General features: G+C 39.8%; 2 protein-coding genes across 2 annotated transcripts in view; one reads left to right on the top strand and one right to left on the bottom strand.

Annotated features, from left to right (window-relative positions):
- LOC134864191 (zeta-sarcoglycan) overlaps positions 1–11,708 on the bottom strand; it is a 302,201-nt gene extending 290,493 nt beyond the window's left edge. Inside the window, exon 1 of the mRNA XM_063882994.1 lies at positions 11,061–11,708. Coding sequence (XP_063739064.1) covers positions 11,061–11,099 — 39 coding nt within the window. The 5' untranslated portion in view covers positions 11,100–11,708. The remainder of the gene's footprint in view (positions 1–11,060) is intronic.
- A 5,787-nt stretch (positions 11,709–17,495) lies between these two features.
- Positions 17,496–27,433, top strand: part of tusc3 (tumor suppressor candidate 3) — a 59,447-nt gene continuing 49,509 nt past the window's right edge. Inside the window, exon 1 of the mRNA XM_063884258.1 lies at positions 17,496–17,627. Within this exon, the coding sequence (XP_063740328.1) occupies positions 17,523–17,627 (105 nt within the window). The 5' untranslated portion in view covers positions 17,496–17,522. The remainder of the gene's footprint in view (positions 17,628–27,433) is intronic.

The raw sequence follows: 27,433 nt of genomic DNA, 5'->3' as shown, positions 1-27,433 counted from the left end.
CTCTTTTGGGTGAAGTGTCACTGTGTTCATCATTTCTGTTGCCTCCTTCAGAAGTGTGATGAACATCAGTCTGTCCATTTAAAGTGAAAAGCTATACAGGATTCAATCTACCATCCCTGTGCCCTACATCTGTCCTGTTCAGCTGACTTCCATTCAACTTATGTCCTTTCAAATAAATTAAGGTCTAATCAGTAAATCGTTTATAATACTTCAAATAAATATCATGTTTATAAAAGGTAATGATTGTACTGATCATTATTCAAATAAGGGCATCAAATAGTTGACATAGTCCCTGTCAATTTGCCTGATGAACCTGGTAAGCTTTTATAAATCCCCAAGGGATACTGGTGATGGTTGACATTTCATGTAAATTTTACAAGATTGGTTAGGTAGATCTTCAGAGAATTGGTCCAAAGTAAACTGAAGAATACATGCAACAAACGTTGTTATAGACTTATAGCATGATTCAATCAGTCATAAAATGTACCTGAAATTAGTACAGCAGCCTTCTACAAAGGTTTCTTCAAATCCAAAGCTGTTTTCAATTTATTCTGGGCTTTCACTTTTTGCTAACCTCTTGCTCACAAACTCATGTCAGTCTTCTAAACCTTTTGGTGTTTCACGCTCACCTCTTTCCTCTTCTCTCTGTCCTTTGAATATTGCTGCATAATCATCACTCTCCATCTGTGGCTCTCTGAGGCGCAACACAGCCCTCTGTCCTCCTCTCCATCACACCATCTCTTTCAATACTTCACTCTCTCACTTTTAAATGACCGCGACAAGTGGTGACAAGGACCTTGTCCCATTCTGCTTCATTTCTTTTACAAATTCATTTTTCCATGTTTCTTGTTTGTTTTGTTCTTTTACGGCAATTTCTATTTTCAGTTCCTTCAATTCTTTGTCCATCTTTTGTATCTAAGGTAACAGAACATGGGTTGTTGAAATCAAAGTGTAATCGCCATAAATGTAGTTATAAATGTTACTGAAATCCATTTGAGATGGGAACAACATCTGAAGGATATCACCGGTGCCTATGGCCACTGTGTGTAGACTGTGAAAAATGTTCATTGTTATGCACATATTCAGTCAAATCCCTAATGCAATTCAGACAGGCATCCACACACTTGTCAAAAATATATTGGTTCAAGCACAAGCAGTAAGAGAAGTTTATATTCACAACTACAGGATGGGGAAAGTTTTTAGTAGAGGAAATGAAAATCGTATTCATTCAAGATTGTTATTCAAATGCCAGGTATGTTTGTAAATGAGGTTGTCTAGCTCACACATTATAAATCAATTATATCCTCTATTTTCATTTTTTCACCCTCCCGCAACCTCTCTCTGTCTCTCACTTGGCTGTTGTCCTTGATTAAAGTAAATTAAAGCATGCCAACACAAAATGTACTGGAATTGCTGTGAAAACAGAAACAAACAACTGATGATTTAAACATGTAGACCGCAACCATGGCAGTGTCACATTAATAACAAATTGGTTCAAGATATGACACATTTAATCGGTTGGTTGTTTTGTAGAGCTGGGTATCAGTAATCTAAACCATAATTACTTAACATTTGGTTTTGTTTGCAGCTAATGACAAACAACATCTAGAACCCATACAGGCTGTGGTGTGGTGAGGTCATGTGGGGTGAATTGAAGTGATGGCAATTCAGTAGAATATTTAAAAAAATTCAAAGATAGGTTTTTAATTCTTCACTTTTTTATTAGTATATATATCCCACCTCTCCCAGAAGCCATCCTCGCTTTCCTTTTCCCTCTCTGTCTGTCCCTCCATGTTTCCCACAGCTGATTTCATGCCCCTGAAATCTGGCGCCGGTCGCCTGGCTGGCATATAGCTCCACTCATCCCCCTCCATATTGCTCCATCGTTCCGCTCCATCCATCCCTCCATCTCTCCTTTTCTCCTCCTCCTCCCCCTCTCCTTGCTACTCTTGCTTCATTTGGCTCATGATGAGGTGTCACCGCTCTGCCCTTGAGTGGGCGAGAATCCCCTCTGACAAAAAGTGTTTGTGTGTGTGTGTGTGTGTGTGTGTGTGTGTGTGTGTGTGTGTGTGTGTGTGTGTGTGTGTGTGTGTGTGTGTGTGTGTGTGTGTGTGTGTGTGTGAGGATGCCAGCGTGAGTGTAATGTGATTGCCTGTTCCTGTACCTATATGTGTCTGTTTATGTTCAGTATGTGTGTGGCCTAGCCTGGCCTGTGGAAGTGACAGAAATCAGGATTGTGCTGTCACAGCAGGAAAAGGGATGATTTACCTGTCAGGAGGCTGAGGGAGTCGAAGGCAGATACAGAGTACAGATAAATTCACCATGCTGCAAGAAGGATAATGTTGCTGGGACGTACAGCATACAGTAAAAGGACCATCAGTGCAGAGTGAACTGTGGCACGTATTTGTTTTATCGGGTCTCACATCATGTCATTCCCTTGTCCCTAAGGTTCTTCTGACTGGTTTTTACTCTCCACCATGAATAGGTATAGTCTCAAGGGCTCCAGCAATCTGAGGCTTGGCTGAAGGGACTCATTGCACAGTTTCAAATAAAACTGAAGTAACATTACAACTAAACTGAACTGGACGAGTATGCTGACTGAACTGAATACACTCACTGGACTTAAAGAGAGGTAACTGAACTATATTTACCAAGAGTGAAATAGCTCAACCTAAGCATGACTAGACTTGAATCAATCTAATATACTACTGTTATAAACTGTGCTGGTGTGAACTAGACAAGACTAAACTGTGTTACGTTGTTGGCAGTGAAATCATGCTTAATAATCATTGAGGCAAAGACCATAATATTCCCTTTGACTATGATCTTGAGTTGAGTTCATGTCATGAGTGGCAGCAGGGGCTATGGTTTGGATGGTGACAGACAGGACAAGATGGCGGCAGAAAAGACGAAATATTGGCTTGTCATTCCAGTGTCACATCCACAGTCTCTGTAAATGATAGCCAGGCTGGGGCACATGATAGGTGGCTTGCTGCAGGGAAATTACAAACTAAATGTTATCAGGGGAATAAAGTGCCAAATGTGTGAGTTGGAGGTCGAGGAAGTGGGGAAGGAAAGTTGTCCGATAAGCCCCTTTTTTGCTTTGAAATATAAACATCTCCCATCTTATTAACATAGGCTTTTGAAAGTCATTTTCTTCAAGATCTCTGGTTTGATTAAGGTAAAATACCATGCATAGACGGTACTCAAGAAAGCAAATTACCATGATTTCAATACGTTTTTAAAAATACAGTTTACATGATCTTTATTTTAAGCTTAAGTTTAGGACAGTACACATTCATGAACCGGAAGACAAATGTACCCCTGTAGCTAAAAACATTGACTTTCATTAATTATCCTTGTTTAAAAGTGCTTAATAGGCTTATTTATTCCCAATCAAGCCACACTAAAGAGGCATTGATTTGTGTAACTAACAATACACAGGTGATCCTTAGCCCCTCGTTGAAGGAACAGGTAATAATTACCCCATCATGATTACATTGTCATTGTTGCGTAATTACATTTTAAATTATAATGTTGTTGACAAATTGAGTCATATTGCAATAATCTCCAAATGATCATGGCCATTTGGGGGGAGTTGCTGAGATTAATAATGGATGTAAGTTGCTGTTTAGCCCCGGGGCGAAGCAGTCTATTAACTTGTCATTGCTTGACAGAAGGACATAGCCAGCAGCAGTGTACACATGACATTGTAAATGTCCCTTTATTTTGGGATACACCTCATTATAATGTCTAATACTTGATATGTTGTGAACAGGTTTGTAGTAGGGGCAGGGATTTAGAGAGCAAATTACATGAAGCACATATAATTGAAATATTATGAACAGGAACACAAATAAGACATTGTCTTGAAACGACTTAAAGGGGTAGCAGGATGAAAGGTTCATGTAGAATAAACCCAAAATGCATATATCTAAACTAACCTGACATTTATAGTGTGCAAAGGAATTTTCATAAAGATGGTACACATAGGAGATATAAACCGAAATGCAATATAAGTAATAATTTATGCAGCATGTCAGGCCAGCTGAGCAGTTAACTCTCAATGCAAGAATCAGAGAATAGATTGTGCTGTTGGTAAATCAGATGCCATCAGTTAACCAATTTGACATCTCAAGGATAACTATTACCATGAGTCTTGATCACTGTGCTAATAGGAAATATAATATATACACCATTACAGTACAGACTGCCTGAATCAGCAAACAAACTTTAAGTGTAGCAAAAGTTGTTCACCAAAGAAATGCATGTGCAACTTTTTGATACTACTCAGTTTTAGGTAGACAAAAAACAACCAACAACACCAAATAATTAAGGCAAAATATCTAATTTTAATATGACATGCTTTCTCTGGTTTGATTGTTCACCCAATGCTGTGACTACAATGACAGCTTGCACTTTAACTTCAAGTTGTCATTAATTCTCTGTTGAAGCACTATGTTGTGATTCAAGTTATGTTGTGAGCAAGGTGTCTGTAATTGTATACCAAAAACTTGCCTGATGCAGCTGTGACCATGGACCAGTTTAATCCACATTTCCTCCAAACGCCAAGCTAAAATGACAGATTTGGGTAACTGATTTATTAAAGCAATAAAGCACACACCTCCAGCTAGCACTTCAGCAGACATTTCACCCAGGTAACGAGAAAAACCCATATTCTCTTTAAGTGTCTAATTTGGTTTATTATTTTTGTAGTTTTAGCTACTTTGCTTTTGCTATAGGACAGGTAGCAAAGGGATTGTCCGCACCCACACCGACACGCACATTGTGTTACCTGAAAAAAACTAGTATAGTGACAGTTTTGAAAGTCAAAACAGGACTGTGGTTCAGATAACAAGTAGAGCAATTGCCATGTGAAAATAGAACAGCAACACAATGTAACACTGGATGCATTATATAGGCTGTAATTTGCTGTAGAGAGTCATGGGAACACACCAGTTTGTTCACACGAAAGCATACATAAAATGTCATACACACAGTTACACACACCATGAGGTTGAGTGGCAGGTAATGAGTTGAAGCATTTGTCACTGTTAAGACTGGGAATATGTGTATGTGTGTGTTTGATTACTGCCCTGAGTGGTGATCTGTTGATCTGGGGCAAAGTACATTTGCCTTGGGCAATCATGTTTTTGTATTTGTTTCTGTATCTATATAGGAACACAGGGTGCTATGCGAGTCCTCCTTTTTATTATTGGCATTAAGTGATGGGGTTGCAGGTGTGTGTGTGTGTGTGTGTGTGTGTGTGTGTGTGTGTGTGTGTGTGTGTGTGTGTGTGTGTGTGTGTGTGTGTGTGTGTGTGTGTGTGTGTGTGTGTGTGTGTGTGTGTGTGTGTGTGTGTATGAGACGACTGTATAGCCATATGGACCCTTGAGCTTTCCCACGGCCAAGTTCGACACTATCATGTTTTCTCTCCGCTTATTAAAAAACCTCTCCAGTCCACTCTGCCCGCACTTCCCCAGGTGCACCTGAACTGCGAACCAATGCATTCCCACACACACCTTCCTACCGCTTTAATTGTGACTCTAAGGATGCAGACTGTGTCCCTGAAACTTCTCGGATTTAGTCGGTGCTCACTGTGTAATTTCATGCATAGTATATTTTGCTTCCAACACCATTTACTTGCAGAGCACACAGCCTTACTGGCAGCACTCACTATGTTCTGTAAAACATTGGCTTGGCAGTGCCAGTATTTCTTGAAAGTAATTAAATTTGCCCTATTCAGCCCATAGCTCATTAACCTTCCCTTTGACCCCCAAAGTCTTTCTGACGTTATACTAATAATGGTAATTGATGGCATGTAGTTGAGTAGTCTTCTCAGGCCTGTTTTCTAAACATAGCACGCCCCTACACCTGCTGCTTCATGCAGCTGTGCCCAGAGGATTATTTTTGGTCTATAATCTATTCCACCAAGTAAGCTTGAAATCTGCTTTGGTTGCCAACCAAAATCAGACTTAACCCAATACATTTCCCCTGTCTGAATTTGAATATTTCAAATTGCATTGATATGGGCTGAAACAAGGTTTTTGAGTTTTACAAACTAAACCAGCTGGTGCCACATTAGGCATCTGTTCTGCCCAGCCTACAAAAATATGATTGCCCATCTAGTCCTATATTATGTACTGCACCCCCCCCCCCCCCTTTATTGTGCAACAGCCAGTGTATTTATTCAATTCAAGATAATACAAGTGTTTACTTGCAAATGCCCCAACAACTAAAGTCCTTACTAGAGTTAATAATAGCTAAACTAATGAAACATAAATGCAGTCAGTTGAGGGAAAAACTCTATACAAATATGAAGACCTCAAATAATACATTAAGTGCAACCCCAACACCCACACAAACAGACTCACATTTAATATTATTCATGGACTAAGCAAAATTCCCGTAAACCAATAATAAATAAATAAAAGTGCTCTTTGTTGACTTGATTTAATTTGTTCTATTATATAAGCTTAACTGAATTGGAAAAGATACACATCCAGAATTGTTGTGAATGTGATGTGTCTTGGTAGCAAGCTAGCTAAAAAAACCTCTTAAGCATATATCCCAGGACTGGGCTTCTGTTATTTTCTTTTCACCATTAACGCCGCCAGAAGATACTTACTCTCACACATTGCCTGAATGAGCTAACATCTCAGTTTTGACAGCAATAGAGGGACAAGGACGATACACGTGTGGAGATAAAAGTTACAACCAAAAGTTTGATAAGGTAATACAAGTTTGGTGTTCGTTATGGTAGTTTCCATCCGACAGACACAGTCAAAAAACAAATTCCTCTTTCAATTTCTACAGTTAAGTCAGTGTTGCTTTTCTGAAAAGTTGTCATATTTTCAATTGGAATCATTTGGAGCTCATAAAAAATGTTGCGCTCATTTATCAAGATTAAACTAATTACAAATGAGTTTTAACTTCAGTATTGGCCGGTGCCATTTATATCACTAACCATAGCACTGGATTGATGTCCTGTCATTACCATAGATGGTCAGTACATGTCAATGAAGAATGGAAGGTGTGATCTCTTTTAGGTACCGTATCAAATCACTCAACTGATTTATAAATTCACAATATTTTCATAATATAATAATGTCAAACATTCAGGGCATTGACAACAAATGATATATATCTACTTATAAACAGTATATATATATATATATATATATATATATGTATAGATAGATATAGAGATGTGCTGTATATTTTAACAGTTTATTGCAGTTATTTTTAGAATTTGTGATCGTTTTTTTGCTCCCAATCCTAAAGTTTGAGAAACTGCCCGAATGTCAACCATTTGGCAAGTTGTAGCATTTGTTATCAATGAGATGTCACACTCAGAATATGTTATACATCATAGGCTATCTTCACTTGCAGATGTTTTGAAAGGCTCATTCTATCAGGAATGAAGTGTCTTTGGCTCAAAGAGAGGCGCACACTTTCCAATTTTTGCATCTGACACACTGGAAGCTTTTACAAACCTAACTCCCCAACATAGAATGTATTTCACACTACATTTCATGCATGGTTTATGCTTGTTAGATGGTTAAACTGTACTGCTAATACACAGATGAGGAATTGGGCTTGCCTGAAGGTTAGAGAGGCAGGCTTGGGGCTGGCTGGCTTAAATGAATGAGTTATGTTCAAACATCCCTCAGCAGCTACTGTTGAAGTGCCCTTGGAAGAGGCACTGAACCCCCAATTGCTCCAATTGAGCTGCTCAGTGGCCAGAAATGCAAAACTGTGGCTGCACTGGGTGGTTACCAAATGGGGCTGTGTGAAAGAGTGCAACCACGGTGGGAATGCGGCCACCATGCAAATGCTGGTTCATTCTGGCTCAAGCTTGTACCATAAGTTAGTTTACTTTGCCAGCCACTTTGGCAGGTAACTAACCATCAATCGGAGGTTCTGCTCTATTCTGCAAATCTAGTTGGCTAGTGAAAGTATTTGATAAATACGTCTAGACTAGCAACATTGTAAGCGTGCCAATCATAGAGGTCTTATTTCAATTTAAGGTCTTTGAATGGGAATGGGAAAAAGGGCAATGCAGGTTGTCACATTGACCAGTCAAAACAATATGTTGTGTTGTGCGATGACATAATGATACCAGTAGGTATGGATTTCTTCAGTTTAGTCTTTCTTGATTGCACGTTGCACTACCAGAAATTAACTGCTCTTGGTTTTTCCAAGGTCTGCTCCTGTTACAAGAGAGCCTCTGATCTTGAGGGTCAAATTCAATCTGAATGCTTTTATTATACTGCATACAATTTATGGTGCAGCTATTACTAAAGATCAATAGCACTTAAACTACTCCATTGATATTGAAACCTGCACTGATTTACAAGCAGATAGGTCTTTGGTCAAATCCAGACATACACATACACAAACACAAACTCACTCAAACCACTTGCATATTTGAATGCAGGGGCTTCACAATGTTGTCCTCGTTCGCTTTTTATTTCCTTTGAAGCTCTTGGAGGCATACTACTTGCACACACTCAGACTGACACAAACTACAATAGGAATAAACTTGGCTTTTTTTTCTTGGATTGGATTGTTGTGTGTCTGTTTTTGTCCGGTTTACATGTACACACCACACACACACACACACACACACACACACACACACACACACACACACACACACACACACACACACACACACACACACACACACACACACACACACACACACACACACACACACACACACACACACACACAGTTTAGAGGACAATGTATTGATTAACATTAAAAGTAAATAGTATGTTTGAAAGTATGGTTGTAAAGTAGTTAAACATGGCTATACCTACAAGAAAACCCCACATTTACATCCTTCACTGCAAATAAAAAAGACTGCAGAAGACTGTGAGTTTTGGTTTGTGTTTGTGGACATTTGAGTGCCAACTACCAATGCACTAAGACTCAGGGATTGTCAGCACTGCCAAGGATATGACACCAGCTCTGCAAAAACTTCCAGCAGATGGATAGATAGATGGACTGGTGGAAGTGGATGGAAATCCTTTACACTCAATGGGCGAAGCAATGAACTAACACTGTCAGGTTTCAGATTTGTTTGTTAGCAACCCATGCTTTAACTTGGGTTTAAAGAGGGATCATGGGGACCAGGAGATTTTGCACAATCATGAAAACTACCATTTTCTGAAATATATCACCCACCATATTTATATGTACTTATATGCAATCACTAATCACATTTTAACATGTTTTTGTGTGCAATGGAGGTGATGAGCCCTTCAACATTTCATGATCTTGGAGTTTTGTGTAGCAGGGTTAGGGTTATTACCATTATGTATTCACTTTTTTTATGCCCGACCTGCCAAGTTTCTTATGATAACACCACTAAAGCATGAATTTAAAAGATGATAAATAACTCAGCTTTGAAAAATACAAGTCAGAAAAAAGTATCATTTTAAGCTCAGGGGAAAAGTTATATTGAACTAAACGCAAGATATTAACACTCTATACTTTATGTCTGTGCATGTTTTACTCTAAGATGTGATGTAAAGCATCAAACATATTATACATGAGACAAAAATATCACCCTCACAGTTCTGCAGGTCAGGCTCATTGGCTAACCACTAAGGCCACTTTAAAACCAGAATGTCAATTTTCATCTTGGAATATGCAACCATCCAGTAAAGAATCCCGGTTTCCTTCTCAGAGATATGATCACATCAAATGTTACTTGAAATGTGAAACCCCTGGGGAATGTTATCGATGTGTTGATTTATCCAGTCACTGATTATTGGTATCAGCAACGGCACATAAAAATGAACATTTTATCCACCAATTCCTGTCAGCATTTCCTCAGATTTTATTGTTGCTTTTTCTAAACTATAGCATGCTTGTGTTTCAATGTTGCTTCATAGCCTGAATTTGCTTCAAAAGGCAGGACACATTTAGGATTCTAAATGTATTTTTGTAAAGATAAATTGTTCTGTTTTAATGCATTTAAGTGAAACACAGCTTTTTGTTATTTCGTTTTTTTCAAATGTATTGGCAAAGTATTTTATATTGAGGTAAGTTAACGGTGAATTAAATAAAGTTACATTATTTGTACATAGTGGTACTTATCTTAGGTTACTGATTCCATTTTAAAGGTAACTATTGATTATAAAGTAACACAAACACAAACACAAACACACACACACACACACACACACACACACACACACACACACACACACACACACACACACACACACACACACACACACACACACACTGTAATACGCACGCATAGTCCCGTAGTAGACAGGCATCAGCGCGCACAGGTTGTATACATATTTGTGTCAAAATGAACGTTTAAGCAGGTACATATTACACTGAAATGGTAAATTACAAAGAATGTGAGACTAAATGGAGAGTCAGACAGGATAGGGAGAGATGGAAGGGGTGCTAGCGTCCCCTTCACTTCCTCCACTCTGCTTTTATCTTAATGTGTTACCCACACACTCTGCACAAAGATGCCGCCACGTCGGGGAAATCCTCCCCGCTATTGAGCGTCCCACCGACGCCCACGGCAGCTCTCTGCATCAACACTCTGTGCAAGCAAAGCATATTGAAATTCACCCCACGCTATACTGACATGCAAACTCCCCCTCTGTTCCTCTCTTTATTCCCTCACCAACCTAGAAAGAGTGTGGATTTGTGTATGTACGATGAAGGACCAGATGTTCTTGCAGAGTGCTGCATCAACCAGAGCTGGGATCTCCGATACACCATTCGTTTATTGAACCTCGACATATTCAGCTCATCCAGCTGCCCTCCTTAGCATCCTTAAGCCATTGGGTCACTAGCCCAAACAGCCACCCGGTCACCCATCCAGCCACACAGCATGACAATTTTACCCTTCATCCCCAGCCACTCAGCTGCGGATTAATCTAAAATGCTACCCTGTAATAACAGTCATTCGACCAGCCACACATCATCCTCAGTCACCCATCAGGCCACCCAGGCATCACCCACCCAGCGGAGGATTGCAACTCTCTCCCCTGGAACAATTTCTTTAGCGTCCTTACCTTGAGCGCCTCTATATCCAAAGACGTCGACCGGTCCATGATAGAGATGTGAAGTGCTGCAAATCAGTCACGAAAATAGAAGTCCCACTGACGAAGAAAATGAGAGGGAAAGAGATTAATAGCGGAGACCAAAAAAGTTGGTGTGCTCTCTAGAGTCCAAAACTCTGCTGCAACATCCCCCGGGTTATTGTCAGGTTTAGGTTATTAATACTCCGATTTTCTCAGTTTCATTCCTCCCGGTGGGTCGCTTGGTATAATCAGGACTCCATACCGTGGAAGTCCCTCTTACCTCCGCTCCCCGGTTTGTCCGTGCATGGGATGAATTGAAAACAATATGCAAATAGAAACAATTAGCTGTCCGTAATGTTTCAGCCGCGGCTTTTGTGCACTTGACAATCCTGTACGTTTTGTTTGTTGTTACATCTAAGTAAGAAATATTCCCCCCAATGCAGGAACGACGCCGGGATTTAGACTCTCCTGACAGTATATCTGCGGATAAATGCCGTTATTCCAGTTGGTTCCCAGTACATGTGACTGTGGTGTTGTGTCTGCTCGTCTAGTGGTCGGCAAGTGGAGAGTAGGAGTCCGGATCAGACAGATGATATTCTGCCTTGCCTGGGCGACTTCCATGCGGCAAACCGCCAGAGATATCAGCTCTCCCTGAAAGAAATAGGAAAGAGGGAGAGAGAGAGAGAGAGAGAGAGAGAGAGAGAGAGAGAGAGAGAGAGAGAGAGAGAGAGAGAGAGAGAGAGAGAGACCTGCTGGGAGAAACGCTGAAGAGGAGATGAGGAGGGCTGCGAGAGTTGAGACGAGAGGAGAGAAGGAAGGAAGGTTTATGCTGTATATTATTCCAATGCCTGACGCACCGGTGTGTGCGCGTGTCTGTTTTTGTTTGTGTGTGTGACAGAGAAAGAGGGTGAGGAAGGGAGGGAGTGGGAGTATAGAGGAGAGGTAAAGGCTTGCTCTAATCAAGTAGATGAATGGAAAATGCTGCTTTGCCACTGAAGACAAGAAGGAGATTTAAATGCAGAGGCTGTTGGAACGCTGTTGCAGAAAGTCTGGGGTTGGTGCCTGTGTGTGCGTGTGTGTGTGTGTGTGTGTGTGTGTGTGTGTGTGTGTGTGTGTGTGTGTGTGTGTGTGTGTGTGTGTGTGTGTGTGTGTGTGTGTGTGTGTTTACAAATAATGATACATAATCATATCGAGTTAAAGAAACATAGATGATGTGGATTTGAATAGGCATACGGAAACTTTCATTTTCTTTCTTCTTTCTTTCTTTCTTTCTTTCTTTCCTTCTCTCTTTCTTATGTATGTTGGAAATGGTCTTCATCCTCCACCTGCAGAATAAAGTGTCGCCGCCTGCTGACCACCAGGGCTTTTTAATATCTGTCACACACCTTCTGAATGAGGAAAAGAGCAGAGCAGTCGGGAGGTGGGGGGTCCAAAAGTGTCAAAAAGAAGGCGAGGTAAGAAGAGGAGATAAGGGAGCAAGGACAAGTGGATAGAAGAGAACAAAATTAAAATAGAAGAGATATGAGACAATGAGAGAAGTGGTGACAACAGGAGGAGAACAGAGCAGTGGAGAAGAAAAAGACAGAAAGGGTGGATCAGATGTGATGGCATAAAGGGGAGAGGATGCAAGAAAAGAAGGGAAAAGAGAGGAGTTGGTGATGTAGAAAGCAGATTAGAACAGAGGAAAGAAAGACAAAAGAAGACACAGCGGTTACAAGAGTGAGGTGCTGTTAATGTCCATCTTTAATACTTAATTCTCAGTAAGTGACACATTCTGAGTCACAATCTGTTAGTATCTCAGTTTAAGGCAGGTTGTTCTCTTCAAGGTCTTTAGTACATACCCTGCATTCTGCGATACAAATGTCCCAAATAAAATAATGTGTAAAATAACTTTGGAAAAGAGTTTAATGTAGGAAGGGACATTTTCTTTGTCCTTAAATCCTTGAGTACTGCACTGTTTTTAAGACAGCTGTAAGCATTACATTCTTTGTTCAAATCATCTACCGTGTACAAATCTGCAGAACCAGCTATCTTCATCAGTTGCAATTTCCTCATACACATTTACCTCTGTCTTCCTTACCTATAGTATAAGATATGATGACTGCAGGCAAAACGAGGCAGGCAGGATATGCTGAATAATGTTCCCTCATAGACTCAGTCCTCCTTTGCCAGCCAAGCGGAAAACACCTTGCCATGCTGTAACAAGAAGGGATATGATTATCACTTTTAGATGACATTCTGCTGAGGATGTAAACCATCAGGATTATTATCCATTTTATAATTTATCAATATTCTGTGAGTCGGCGAAGCTTAAAGTATGTGTTTAGCTGCATCACCAGTTATATTTTATTTCCCAAAACAGTTTATGCTACTGTGTAATAAAAGAATGTCATTAATACATGTTTGTCAGATGTATAGGCCTGACGCAGGGACTGGATACCAAAAATGTGTGTTAAACAGATTCAGAATTTGGAGCCACAATTATGACATTTCTTTAGCTTTAACATTATGTTGTTGATGCACAACCTGACTTTTGCTGCAGCTTCAGAGCCTTTCTATTATCCCTTTCAATTCCTTTCCACTGTTTAGTGTGATGCCATATGGGATTCAAGTGCACTACGCTTGTGTTCAATTTAATGGATATGGCAGTGAGTATGTTCACACACATGCATTTGTAAATTATTGCTAAGATACCTAATGAAAACACACACACACTCAAACAGCTATAGGCCTATTGAATAGCACACTAGAGAACACAGAGGAACATTTGTTGAGGGAGTTGGTCAGAGATAACGAACATCATATTAATGAATGCCTCACTCATTCTCTCCGCTCCTCCCTCTCTGTTTCTCTCGCTCCTTTGCTGCTTTCCTTCCTTCACTCTCTCACTTCCCCTTTTCTTCCCTCTGCTGTCTCTGTTGTTGCTTGCTTCTAATCCCTCTCTACTTTTACCTCTCTCTTGCGCTCTCTCTGTTTTTCTTTTGATGTTGTACTCCCCCCATCTCTCTCCCTCTCACTGCGCTGTTTCGTTATTTCCTGCTCCTGTGTAACTCGGGGACCCCCGCCACCTCCACCTCCCTCTCTCTTTCTTTTCTATAAACTTTGCTCTGCCTGGCAATTAATCATTTTCCCAAGGACTCGTTATTTATATAAGGGAGCGGCTGACATCAGATACAGGCACCCAGTCCTGTGCCAGCTGGATATGACATCACCCATCCCTCCCCTCCTTCTCTCTTTCAATTTCTTTCTCCCTCTCTCTTTCTCCCTCCCTCTCCCTCTGCCTCCACACCTCCACTGCATTTTAAAATACCATTAACAACTTTTCTCTCCCTCCATATTTTCTCTCATTTACTTGGCCTCATCTGCTGCTTGTCCACAAAGGCAAATGTAGAATCCCTCTCACATACATTTTAATGTTATAATGGTTCGGCAAAAACAAATATAAGCATTATACTATTGTCATTTCCCATATGAAAATTCACTTGAATGTAGCACAATCTGGATATTTAGCATAATTGCTCTTGTTTGCCTTTGCATTTCCCCTCATTCCTTAATGATGTTAAACACCCTCAATACTATAGTGTGTGGTTTTACCTGCCGGTTCACTCTAAAGAGCCATAATGCAGCTGTGCACTGGCAGCAACTGACTTTAAGAGGCTCTCTGTCTCTCTCTGTGTCCCTCCGCTCTCTCCCTCTACAGCACTCTCCTAGGCTGTGATCAGATAGGAGCTGTATTCTTCTGCTTCCATGCAAAGTGCAGCTGTTGGCTTTGCTGGCCGCAGAGAGAGAAAAAGCATATATAAGGGTCACATTCTCCGTGTTGCCATGCAGAACAAATTTTGACAGCAACTTAGAAGTTACTGGTTACCATTTCCTTGCTTACCTGACATAATGTAGTGGATGCATGTCAAAATGAAGACGAGAACGTTTAAGGAGGATGAGGGAAGAAGCATACACAATACTGTACATGTGCAACATTAACTTCAATAAGTGGTTGTCTGAGGATTGATACCAATGTTTATTTTAGTCTGAATTTAATCAAGTTGGCACTACTTCGAAGCTAAAATGTCAGAAATCCATTATTGCTTATTTTAGTGAATATGTTCTGCTTTTTATAGTCCTCTATGATCTTTTGTGTTTTGAACAAAAGCAATTTTAAAATGTCAACATGGATTTGGGAAAAAGTGCAAGGCCTTTTAATTTTTTTCTGATACAGACCAAGTTCATCAGAAAAGAGTGACAAATAGCCTGGACATCCGTCCCTCAAACATAATGTTTTCCAGATCCAATCTCTGCTACAGCTTATTAACTCCTGTAACCTTTACATTATAAAAATGTTTCAACTTCCGTCCTATGCTAGCAATGCAAAGCAATGCAACAGGAATCATTTGGCAAATTATGTAACCAAACCCAATACGTCTGGGATGTTTCAGTGATGGAGTTGCCATAGAGCGAATGAACTGTTTAACAAGACTGCAACACGTTCTGATTGTTTCACGGTGCATTGGCTTTAATATTCCTACATGCGTTTCATTTCAACAGTGTGTGTGTGTGTGTGTGTGTGTGTGTGTGTGTGTGTGTGTGTGTGTGTGTGTGTGTGTGTGAGAAAAAGAGCGAGAGAGACGGGGGAAAGTTTGAAACTATAATAGACTTCATTCTTTTATACATAAATAATCCCTTAATTTAACGCTTGCTAATTTTTGATGTTTGTGTGTTTATTTATGTGCTTGTGTTATTAATATCAATCTCTCTCACAGCTATTTAGCAGAACATTTTAAAGCATGTTTCTTTTCCAGCAGATCTGTATACATGAAGGAGCCTACGCATGCCGATTCACTCCCCCCGTTCACTAACTCTGCATAGATAAAGCTGTTTCTTTTGTCTGTATTTATTTATTTATTAAAAGATAAACAGGTCTATTGGTTTTCAACAATATTTACTACCTGAAAGTAATTGTATGTGGCTCAGAGCAGAATTGTTGTCAATAGAGGGTTTATCTCCTGAGTAGGCCTGCAATCAAAAAGACAGACAGAAAGCTGTTTTGCACCAAAGAGTAAATGCAAACTGTGTTAGCCACTTGCATCTGGGTTAGAGTTACTCCAAGCAGCAAGAAAAGTAGAAGACCATGTCCAATCTAATGCAACCCAGTATTGTATTTTACATAATTTTCATTTATATGTTTTACTTAATTTGCCTTTTTAATGCTTTAAAAATTAGTAATTTTATACATGTTTTGTGTGTGTTGTGTGGAGAGGGTTGTGACCACATTACATTTTGCAATCCTGGTTTGTAGCTGTAGTTTGTTGCAGTAATGGCCACGGACCGGATAATATTGATAGGTGTAAAGCACCTCCATACATACAGGCCTATCAATTATTAAACATTTAAAAAATAACTAAAACATAGTCACCACGGCTCAGAGTATGAACATTTATAAACCTGTTATAGTAATGTTTATCGCAAGGCTACTGTACTGCACTGCATTAGCCCAAAAAGTGCTGATGTGTAATTTCATGAGATGACAGTGAGACATGTCAGCCCCAATGATTTCCCATTAATCATCTGTCCCCCTCAATTAACTCTATGAAGTGTCTGCGATAATCTCACCACTCCCAGAAAGTGTTAGAGAAAGTAACAGAGAGACAAAAATATGCAGTCCTTGGTTCAGACGTCTCATTCCTTCCCACTTTTGATGAATAGCAGGCCAAGCTGCAGACCAGTAACTTAATCAGGGGGAAATTTTCGCTCAGTCATGTGTCTAATCTCGGTTCTGAGATTGAAACAAGTCTCGTATGGCAAAATAACATAACAAATTAAACAAAAAAATGGCAGTATGTACATAACAATTATACTGACCATTTTTTAAGGTGACACTGTAATTATTTTGTCTTTAAGTGATGGTATATGCATGTTTAATGCAATATGTTACCTTTCTATTTTACATACTGACAGTTTTGTTCGGCATTGGAGCCCAACTGAAAAACAAGAACTCCTATGTTACAATTTATCCAGCATCAATTGTTACATTATTTAATGAATCATCAGTGACAATAAGTTTTCAAATGGGTGCACACTGCCTTTTTCTTTTCTTGTTTTTTCATCATTCAGCTGCGACATACATTACAATTACAGATGGAAGTCCTTTCTCAACCTGACCTGTTCAGGATGTTAGAGCGTTCATAGTTTGTATATAGTGTTTTACAATTCAATAGCTTATTAGAATGAGGCTATACTTATCATGTCTTAAATTGTTCACATTAAATGCCTCCCCCTAAGATCAAATTGAAAGTATGACATCTAGATGTGTATAAAAACTAGTATTTTGGTAAATTCAGCCTTAACAACTACAAAACCCAGAGGCTTCCGTATTTCAAATCTCTTTCCATTGATTGGTCAACTCAGCATCCAATCACTTGTCGGAGACGTGTCTTGCACTCAGAGCATCCTCCCGTCATGGCGTCTGTTAGGGCTAAAATCTTCGTTAACCTACCGGTTCTGTCTATTTTCTTCCTCTTGCTGCTATGTCTGCCATCCGGGGGAGGACAAAAGAAGAAGGAGGTAACAATGTTTCTGCTAAAAAAACGTTTTTCAGCGCATATTCTTGTGTTGATTATTGACACATGCAGGTTGAATTGGCTGTTGTGCGTTAAGCTAGTGTGCATCAGTCAGAATGATCAGGAAGTATTTCGGAGCGACGTTCTCTTTATCTACTCTAAACGTAAATATAAGAGACACTGCTTATATATGTTATTCTTACGTTGTGTGCTGGATTATATCCTGTGTGGTTACGTGTTGTAAGCCTTCTGCAAGGAGGAAACGTGTGTGGCTAGACATAGCAAGCTAATGTAGCTAACGTGAGCTAATGTGTGTACAGCCTTCCGTAAACAAGTACATCTCATCTTGGTTACCTACTAGAAGCACTTTAATATATCATTGCTTCACTAACTACACCCTAAGACATTGCTGCGTTGATGCCAATAAACATTTTATTTTGAAATTCATGCAAGCAGGATGTGCTGTGTTTTACTTCTAGGTAGCTTAACAGTGTCATTCGACAATGCAGCCGAACATCTAGCAATAACCACAAAGGCTGCGTTATGCTAACTCAATTATGCTGTAGTGCACCGGAACAGCCTATTGTTCGTCATGTGGTTAGTTTCATTTACATGTCAGTTGGTGATGTATCGGCTTAAAGGCAAGTCAGGCGGAAGCTATTATGTCTTATCCGCAGCTGCTTCGTGTAGAATCGACTAAAAACGATGACTTATAAATATGTTGTTGGCTATATTAGTAATTTGCTATCTAAGAACATTTTCTGTCTTCAGTTTTTTATTTAAATCATCTGCTGGTTGTTGCTTCTTTTTGTTATCTAGCCTATATATGTTTCTTTGTTAAAAAGACTTAACTATATTACTGATACAATTTTAACCATCTCACATATTTATGGCGTATGTCATATCACACCAAATTTTCACTCAAATACAGAGCAATTTTTTCCCACATTTAAATGCAACAGCTCTTGTCACAGGTTATATATTTTTGATTTATGCCTTTGCCGCTATCTACTAAAAGTGTGGTCCTCATTATAGTTTGGTAAAAGTCCTAACACACTGGGGCTTTAGTCCCCTGTGACTCCTAAAGGCGGTTGGCAGGGATTCAGACTGGACAGAGCCCAAAGAGTTGTTCTGTTGCTGCAAAGACAACACAATATTCTTAGAAATCCAGTTTTTAGAAATATACCAATGTGTTTTAAGGCTTTTCAGACTCGATAAACACTCCATAGTGGTTAAACTCACAGAAAATGATTTTATTTTTCTAAAATCGCAAGAAAAACAGTAGAAATAAAGTTATTTTAGTACAGCGTATGTATCACTCAATGTTTTTGATTGTCCAACACCTCACTAGCTGAAGGACCTCATTGCAACAAAACCTGAGCTGAATATGTAGCAGAAGCACTACATTATTTTGTGCACTCTATGTTGGTACCCAGGGCGCAAGTCTGTGGCCTCAGTCAATATTGCAATCACATTAGATAGCGGAACAGGAAGCTGTGGCTGAGTCTACTCCAGTTCAGAGTTTATTGAGCTTCACTTGCTAGCTTGCAAGAAAAAAGTTTGAAATAAGGGTGTCCTTTACCATCACCTTCTACCCTAAAGCCAGGTTTGCAGCTAGGCCATTTTGAGACATTACAACATTTGCTTGCTATGCTATGTGTTATTTACACAAATGTAGCCAAAATGAAAGTCTGCTGCTAAAACTTTCAACACAAAGTTCACATTAAAGCCTGAAATGATCCATGTTTATTGGTCTACCTGTTTGTTTTATTATGAACTAAGGATTCTTTACAGAATAGCAGTATTTTAATTGATGCACCACCTCATCTGTAGCTCTCCTGCGATTATTCATTTAGCATACAAATGGAAAATTGATTGAGTGGACACACTTTGATATTAATAAATGAGTGAATGCATGGACAAATACATGACAAGTGAGCAATTATTTGAATGAATGAATAAAGTATTGAACATGTCCACAAATGGATGAAGAAAGAGCTGACTGAGTGGAATAATAAACTGTTGAATAAATGGACGGATTAACCACTGAAGGCATTTGAATGAGAGAGAGATTGAATGAATAATTGAGACCGACAAATTTGCCCTCCAGTTCACTGTAAACACAATCTCGGCTTGCGAGGTGTATATGTAGCGAAGGTGTCGTATTCAGGATAAAGCAACCACTTATTCTGGAAAACTTTGAAAGAGGGGACCATCTCTGCTTACATAAAAACATTTGAGCTACATTTATGTACCTATAGAGATGGTTGAAATGGTTATATAATGCCATATTCATTTGAATTACTTTATTGAAGATATCATTTGTGTGTACAGTTATGTCTTGAAGATTAAAACACAAAAAGCTGACGAGTTGATGCATCTAGTGTTACTATTTTATTTAAATTGTTTGTTGCAGCAGACGGATTGTGCTTGCATCATTTCTTGAATTAATTCTAAGTTTTGTTAATTAAGAAAACTTAGAAAGTACTAGTGCACATTTTGGTGCAAGATCTGTTCATATTTTATAGTTCAGATACAAATCTCTAATTCATTTGTCCAACATTCTGCTTTAAATATCTGTTTACCAACACTTTCAGCATAAACAAGCCTACAATAGTGTGGATGAATGAAAGCAAATTGTAATATCTTCAGCATTTGATAGTAGGAGTTTAAAACATAATTTTGTAGAGTTATTAATACATTTTTTACCCAGGGACAGGCTGCTGACATCAGTGTTTATTTTCAGCATTGGTTGATTCATATTCACAAAACACCAGGGAGCAGCCCATTATAGCCACAGTCTGCTGTTAGGCACGGACCAGCTCAAGGACACCTCTGCTTTATCCAATGAGTGACAGTGAGGGCCTCAATGTCCTACCCACTGAACTGTATCCGGCTGTCATATGTTTGCTTCTCTGCCATTAACATTTGCATATTAAAACCAAGTCCATTATAGAGCGCTGCAGATACGTAGTTTTATCAGTTGACCCAGAAGTTGGCATCAAATTCCAAAACGCTAAGCTATCTAATTTTTGGGTCTCAGACTCATTCATGCACCACTTGATTATTTCAATAACATTTCAGTGCGTTCCATTCTGTATGACTCTGCATAGTAAGACAGAAGCTAGCCACATTTGACACACGCACACACACGCTCACACACACTCTTTCGATGAGCCACAGGAGAGATATTGAGGGGTTATAATGTGAGAAATGTTCTCTCCCAGTTGCCTGCCTGGGGCCATGGCAGAGGAGGTGGAAAAGGCGGAGGAAGATCTTATTTAGCTGAAAATGGACAAAATGGTGAAGCAGCATTTTGCATTCATCCCATCAACTGCCCTCCCTCATTGCCCTTCATCTTTCCCTGGCCATTACAAGCTTAAGTTCACATTTGTGAGACAGAGTAAGGCTAGAGGTAAAAAAGGTTAATTTTATTAAGTTGGTCTGGAAATATTTAAACAATTTATGTTTGGTACAAGGATATTCAAATCCAAAGCCAGTATTGAAAGCATATTTTATTTATTTATATGTTGGTCCTCGTCTCGTTTCCTCTACTTTTGTTCTCTTTCATTTTTGGAGTGACAGCTACATGGCAGGGACACAATCATATCTCACTGTTTCTTTTTAATACATTCTACTCTGCCTTTGCAGGGTAGAGAAACGGTGAGGAAGGACAAGTGAGAGCATAGGACTTGCATTGTTTTTATTTCAGTTTAGTTGATGTATGAGTTGCTGCTGTTGTTATTTATGGGTTTACCATCAACCGACATAACACATTTTCACCTCTCATTGCGGCTGTTTTCCCTCTCGGACGTTTGAACGGGGAGTTTAGTTTACTGTGTTGCCCTAGAGCTGATGGTAGCCTAAATTAAGGTTATAACCAGTTTAATGTTTATCTTTGGACTTCTTTAACCACAGGAAATCAGCATGCACTCATCTTATTGATCAATGGCTAGTGAGGGATTACAGTGAATTTAAAGTAAATTGTGTTAATCAGCAGAATACAATAACACATGATAAGATTTGATTATCATGTACATACGTGTAAAATCTGCTTTAGGGTTAATAGCTCTTGGGGTCAAATCATTTGACTGACAATAAGGTTCAGTGAAAGATATAATTGACCTTTTTTAAGTTAAGGACATTTTCATTTGACCTATATTCCCTAATCAAGACTGATGTACAGGGGCGTGTGAATAGATACAGTTAAAATAGTCTAACAAAAGGAAAAAGAGACAAACGCTCCACAGTGTAACAAGCATTGGGGGGGAAAAAATCAATTCAAAGAAAAAGTTTGGTCAGCAGTGAGGGAACCATGCCTGTTTCAAATCCTGCTATATGTCCCTCAGGGGGTGGAAAAATAGTTGTGGAGAGAGAAATGATATTTATATCCTTTCAATACTTCCTCATTCATCACCACTGCTCTGGTAGATATTATATCTAGCTTGTGTTGTGTTTCTGTCTTAAGGCTGACTACAGCACAAAGAAAGAACCAATGTAAGCACTTCCTGTACCTAGGCCTATATAATCAGGGGAGGTAAAGAGAGAAAAAAAGTCGAGGGCAGCAGGTCTGAGGCAGGGAGAATTATATATCTAGAGGGTTATATATCTACAGAGAGATAGAGATTTCAAAGTAGTGGGCTTGCTACCACACCCAGGGACCAGTCCAATAAGTGGATCGGAATAATAAGAGCCTACCTCTGCACACAGAGACGCAATAAACTACCTTCAGGGCATAACCCAAGCCACTTGCTGAGTTTAGACTGGGGCTTATGAAGGTAAACATTGGGTAAGCACTATTGACTCTTTGTTTTGGGTTTGACCTGTTCATGGGAGGATTAACCATAGCTCACAGTTAACGCAATCTTTGTTCATAGATTTTACAGTACAGGCAGGTACTATGAGAAAACATAGCTCTTTCCTGCTAATTGTTGCCATTAACAACAATGCTGTACAAATGAATGCCTGTTATCATGCTGTGTGGGGAATATAGATTGTGGTTTCAGTATTGAACCCCTGCTGTGAAGGTGCTGTTGTCAGTGTTTTGAGATGGGAGGAAGGAAGTTGTTGACTGTGCAATTTGTGTTAGTTACAGTCATCTATCCGATGTCAGACACCATACTGGGTTTGATTTAGCCTTAGTGCTACCAAATAGTGCTATCTGGGTTTGTCTTTACCTTTCTGTGTCTCCTGCACTCCAGCTGTTTCCACCTTCAACACTCTAAGAGACAACATATTATCTTCCCATTGCATCTTACTTTAACACAGTCCAGGGCTCAACACTAACTTTTAAAAGTGGTTGCCAGGCTGGCAACCAGGCATTAGCTTTTGGTTGCCAATACTGAATATACTGTTGCCATATTTAGTCACCTTATATTTTAAATAATTAAGATACTATACAGTTATACATCAACTTAATAATGAACATGTGACACAAAATAATGTTCAAATGCTTTATGAGTATTCCTACACTCTGGCACTTTAGCACTTCTCCCACCTCTGAAGCCAACTCCCTTTAATTTCTCTCACTCTTTTTCTCATACTACTTTCCTTTAACTCTTCTGGTGACTTTTCTTTTTCTTATTTGAAACAAATGTTTGCCCGGCATTTGGCCCGTTACTGGCAGTTTCTAAAAACATGTTATCGATAGGTCCTGCGTCTGTAGTTATCATGCGCGGGAGCGAGCGGAGCCTGCTCCGGTGCGCTCTGCTGTGGAGTAGACAGCGTCTACACTTCAACTATCACATCTGCCTCACGAAACGCTACGCTGTAGCGGTAATTATTGAAACGCGCACACAAGTAAACGTGCATCGCTTTCTGGCTCCGTAATCACACCAATGCACATGCAAGTAAGTATCAGGTTCCGACATATCACAACAATAATTGAATAACACTCTTAATACAACAAATAATTAACATTTATCTATTTTGGGGTGCACATTCTGCTGTTTGCTGTCCTTATTTCTTTATGTTAAAAACTGGTTGCCAACCAAAGGCCAATAAGTGGTTTACATTTGTTTAAATGGTTGCCAATGTCAACCTCGCAACTCTTACTGTCGAGCCCTGCAGTCTTTGATTAATTCTGCCTTTTTATTTCAGTTTTTTGCCAAATGAAAGTTGTTTGTTGGTTTTCCTGTTCATGGCATCCATGCTTGCCAATGCTCACTCTTGTGGATTCTATTTGTTCTTTTTTCCTCATCACAATAAATGTAAAGGTTTCAAAGGTTTGAGAGATCCCGTTTCCCCTTGCAGCCAGACCAAACTGTAGCTATAATGGTTCCATATTATGCACAGGAAATGTTTCAATGTTCTCCCAGTAAATTCAGAGGTGATTTGTTTGGATCTCGCTCATTAGCCGTAGTCATCTGAATTATTGATGCAGTGGTGTCAGGCCTGCTTTCTCAATGACTGATGGCCTGTGTTACCAAGTCATTTTCCTCCTCAGTTATTCCTCCCTCTCCTCCTCCTTTTTTCCCCTCCACCTTCCAAACACTTCTATAACAAATTTTCTGAGTGACAAAAAGGATTTCTCCTGCTTTCCATCACCTTGTCCATCCCTTATCCCCCCTGTGTCACCTCCCCTCAGTTGTCTATGAACCCCTTTGACAATTTTATAATCATGTGGTGTCATGAAATGATTTTTCTCTTTTGCCTTGTTGCCTAATTTTCTCCTCCGTGGGGTCCTTCCCTTGTTCTCTTCGCTTTTTCTTATATCCCCTTGTCTCGCTCTCTCCTAACTTTTGCCATTTTCCTGTCATTTCTGTGGCACATTTCTTGGCGAGCCCAATAATTCTGAGAGAAGTGCAGCGTGTTTCCTTGTTGTTAACATTCAGTACAATGTCATTCATCAGAGGTATAGGCAGCTGCTCCTTCTGAAATGTCTTTCTCTATTTTGCTTAGTTTGTCAAAGAGTCTGTTATTTTCTCAATCAGGCAGTCAGCTACAGTACTTACTCAACAAGCAGTCAGTCTTTCACTCACTTAATCTCTATTCAGTCAGTCTGTTTCTTTGACATTACCCCTTAATGTCACTCGCATACTGTTCATCGCTCACTTATTACTTGTTACTTGATCACTCGGCCACTATCAACAAGTAACACATCTGTTCTGACATTTGATAACTTTATAACTTGCATCCAATTAGTCGCTCAAAATTTGCCTCTGGAGTCATGCATACAGTCAGGTTTTCCGTCAGTTAGTTTCTAGGTCCTTCCTTCACTTTCTCTCTGAGAATCATAAAACAGGGGCATCAACTGTATGTGATTACTCATTTTGTGAATTATCAAAGACTTTGTGTCACAATAATGTTCACGTTTTTTGGTATTTACTAGGGGTTTAGCTCTACATACACTTAAAGGTGCCATAGAATGTAAAACTGTATTTACCTTGGCATAGTTGAATAAGGAGAGTTCGGTACATTGAACTGACATACCGTAAACCTCAAACATCATAGTTTCTTCCTTCACATGCAATTCATGAATATGCATATCACAGAGGTAAAACGGGCGAATTACAACAATCCCCGTGTGTGACGTCACACACGGTAGTTCAGCCCCAACATTTCCATACACCAGCTACTGGAAACACTAATGCTAACACTTACCACTCCGTAACGTTGCTCTCCAATCTCCGACCAACTGGCTGTTCTTCAAATTCATCGGTTTCCTCCCCCTGATAACAGCTCAAACATGTAAGGTTGGATGCCAACAGCCTCATGGTTCATCTCTCACAGTTTCGCGAACTTCACTTACTTCTGTGGGCTCTGAGGCAGCCATGGATTGCGCCATGTAAACCAGCCAATCAGAGCAGAGCTCGCCATAATTATTTAAATGAGCCCCCAAATAAGGCAATTCAGCTTATTTCCTTCTATTACCAAATCATAGGGTTATAAATGGGCCTGCATCTGGACATTTTTTGGATTAACCAAAGTTATATACCTTTGTAGACATCAGAGAACAATTTAAAATACCAGATAGATGCATTCTATGGCAGCTTTTAAGTGTTTGCAAATAATTGAAATGATCACAGTAATGTTGTTATAAAAAATCAACTGCATAACTATAGTCCTTTAGCTTCTTTGTAGCTAAAACAAAGATTTGAGATACTTAGCCCAACCCCATTATTCAACAGTTTTAGTTAAAACACTTTCCCTGGGAGAAGCCAATATCTCTCCTTTCAGATTGTTTCCCAAGCTATGGAAAACACTCTCTGAGAAGGGCTGAACACAGAGGTAGGTGGTGGAGCTGAGAAAGGAAAGGGAAAGTGTCCTTCTTACTCCACCACCAGAGGGCATGTATTCTCAATGACTAGATATGGCTGACTTCTTCTACCTTATGCTTCTTCAGGCATACATGTATAACAAACCAACTGCTGTCACATTTCTTGGGTTGGATTTGCAGAGCTAGGCAGTGCTAGCTATCGCTTTACATACCTTAAAAAAAAACTTAACTCCACTGGCGTGGAGTAGCACTTCAAGTCTCTGACAGTAAACTTGGCGACCGCCCTGTGACACATTACCGTCTGTTCCTGTGTTATTTCCCCTCGTTGGTGACAGGTAGCTGCACTAATGATGGAGGTATAACATGAGCAATAGCAGCCCCAGCAGCCACTTTGTTTAAGCAGTCACACACGATGCACTGCTTTAGATTTTAAAGCCTGTTGTATGTGAAAGTATGTCATTAAGTTGCTGGTGGTACCCCATTCACATGCATATGTTGACTGTGGGGACCACATAATGGATCAGAGCATTTGGAGACATGAGGCTCAGCATTTAAATTGATACTTATGCTTTCATCATACGGGCAGCGCACCCTTTCACCAACTGCAGTGTAACAGAATTACCGATGATAGCACCGTTTGTCCAGCAGTTATTGGGAGTTTGGCACTGTTCAATCAGGTAGTAGTACTGATATTGTACTGGTTCTTGATACCCATCCATAATCAGGACTACTCGGTGTGAGATGGTAAGACTTTTTGGTTTCTGGACAACTGCTAATTGGCTCTTTTCTGGTCTTTCATCCCTGGCCTTTTTTCATCACTCTATCTCCAGAGGCAAAAGCTGTCATAACATTTCTCTCCCCTTTGCCCCCATTCTCCCTTCATCTTTCTTTTCTCTTCCCATTCCATTTTCTTCTTGTATCCCTCCATTCCTCTGCTTCCTTCCCTCTTTCCTCCTTCCTTCTTTCCCCTAACCCCCCCTCAGTCACAGTCCTGGCTGTGAGGCAGATATGAGGTGCCATAATATCCTTCGCTGTATGTGTGTGTGTGTGCGTGCGTGCGTGCGTGTCTAAGAATGTGTGTCTGTCTGGCTTGTGGGTGATAAGACGTGTCACTCTTATCCTCCCAGACAGACCCTTGTTGCCGTGATGGTTCACAGGCCACACACAAACTTACATACACACAGAAAGTATACACATTAATGCACATGAACATACGGACACACAGTCTCCAATATGTACTACATTGTGAGATTGAAAGCCATATGCTGGAGCTCTGTGTACATGTTGCCTGTCTCAGATAACTGATGATTCTGTCTTATTACACTCTCTATTCTTTCTGCTTCACAAAGCTCTTCACAGGGCTAAAGACTGTTAATGGAAGTGTGTTCATTTGTGTGTCTCTGCATGGTAGAGAGGCTGTCATCACACTGCCTTATTGAAAACACTTGTCATGAGAGGGTAAGTACAGACAAGGAAAGGGGGAGAGAGGAAGTGAGCAAGTGCAATTTAGTTTTCCCAGATTCCCGTCTTTCCTTCTTTGACCTGAGGACAGTGCTCTTGTGGCCCGAAGTAATAGAGTCCTTGTTAGGTAA

The sequence above is a fragment of the Eleginops maclovinus genome, chromosome 5, assembly GCF_036324505.1.
Source record: "Eleginops maclovinus isolate JMC-PN-2008 ecotype Puerto Natales chromosome 5, JC_Emac_rtc_rv5, whole genome shotgun sequence".
Taxonomy (NCBI): domain Eukaryota; kingdom Metazoa; phylum Chordata; class Actinopteri; order Perciformes; family Eleginopidae; genus Eleginops; species Eleginops maclovinus.
This window is presented reverse-complemented; position numbering and strand designations above follow the sequence as displayed.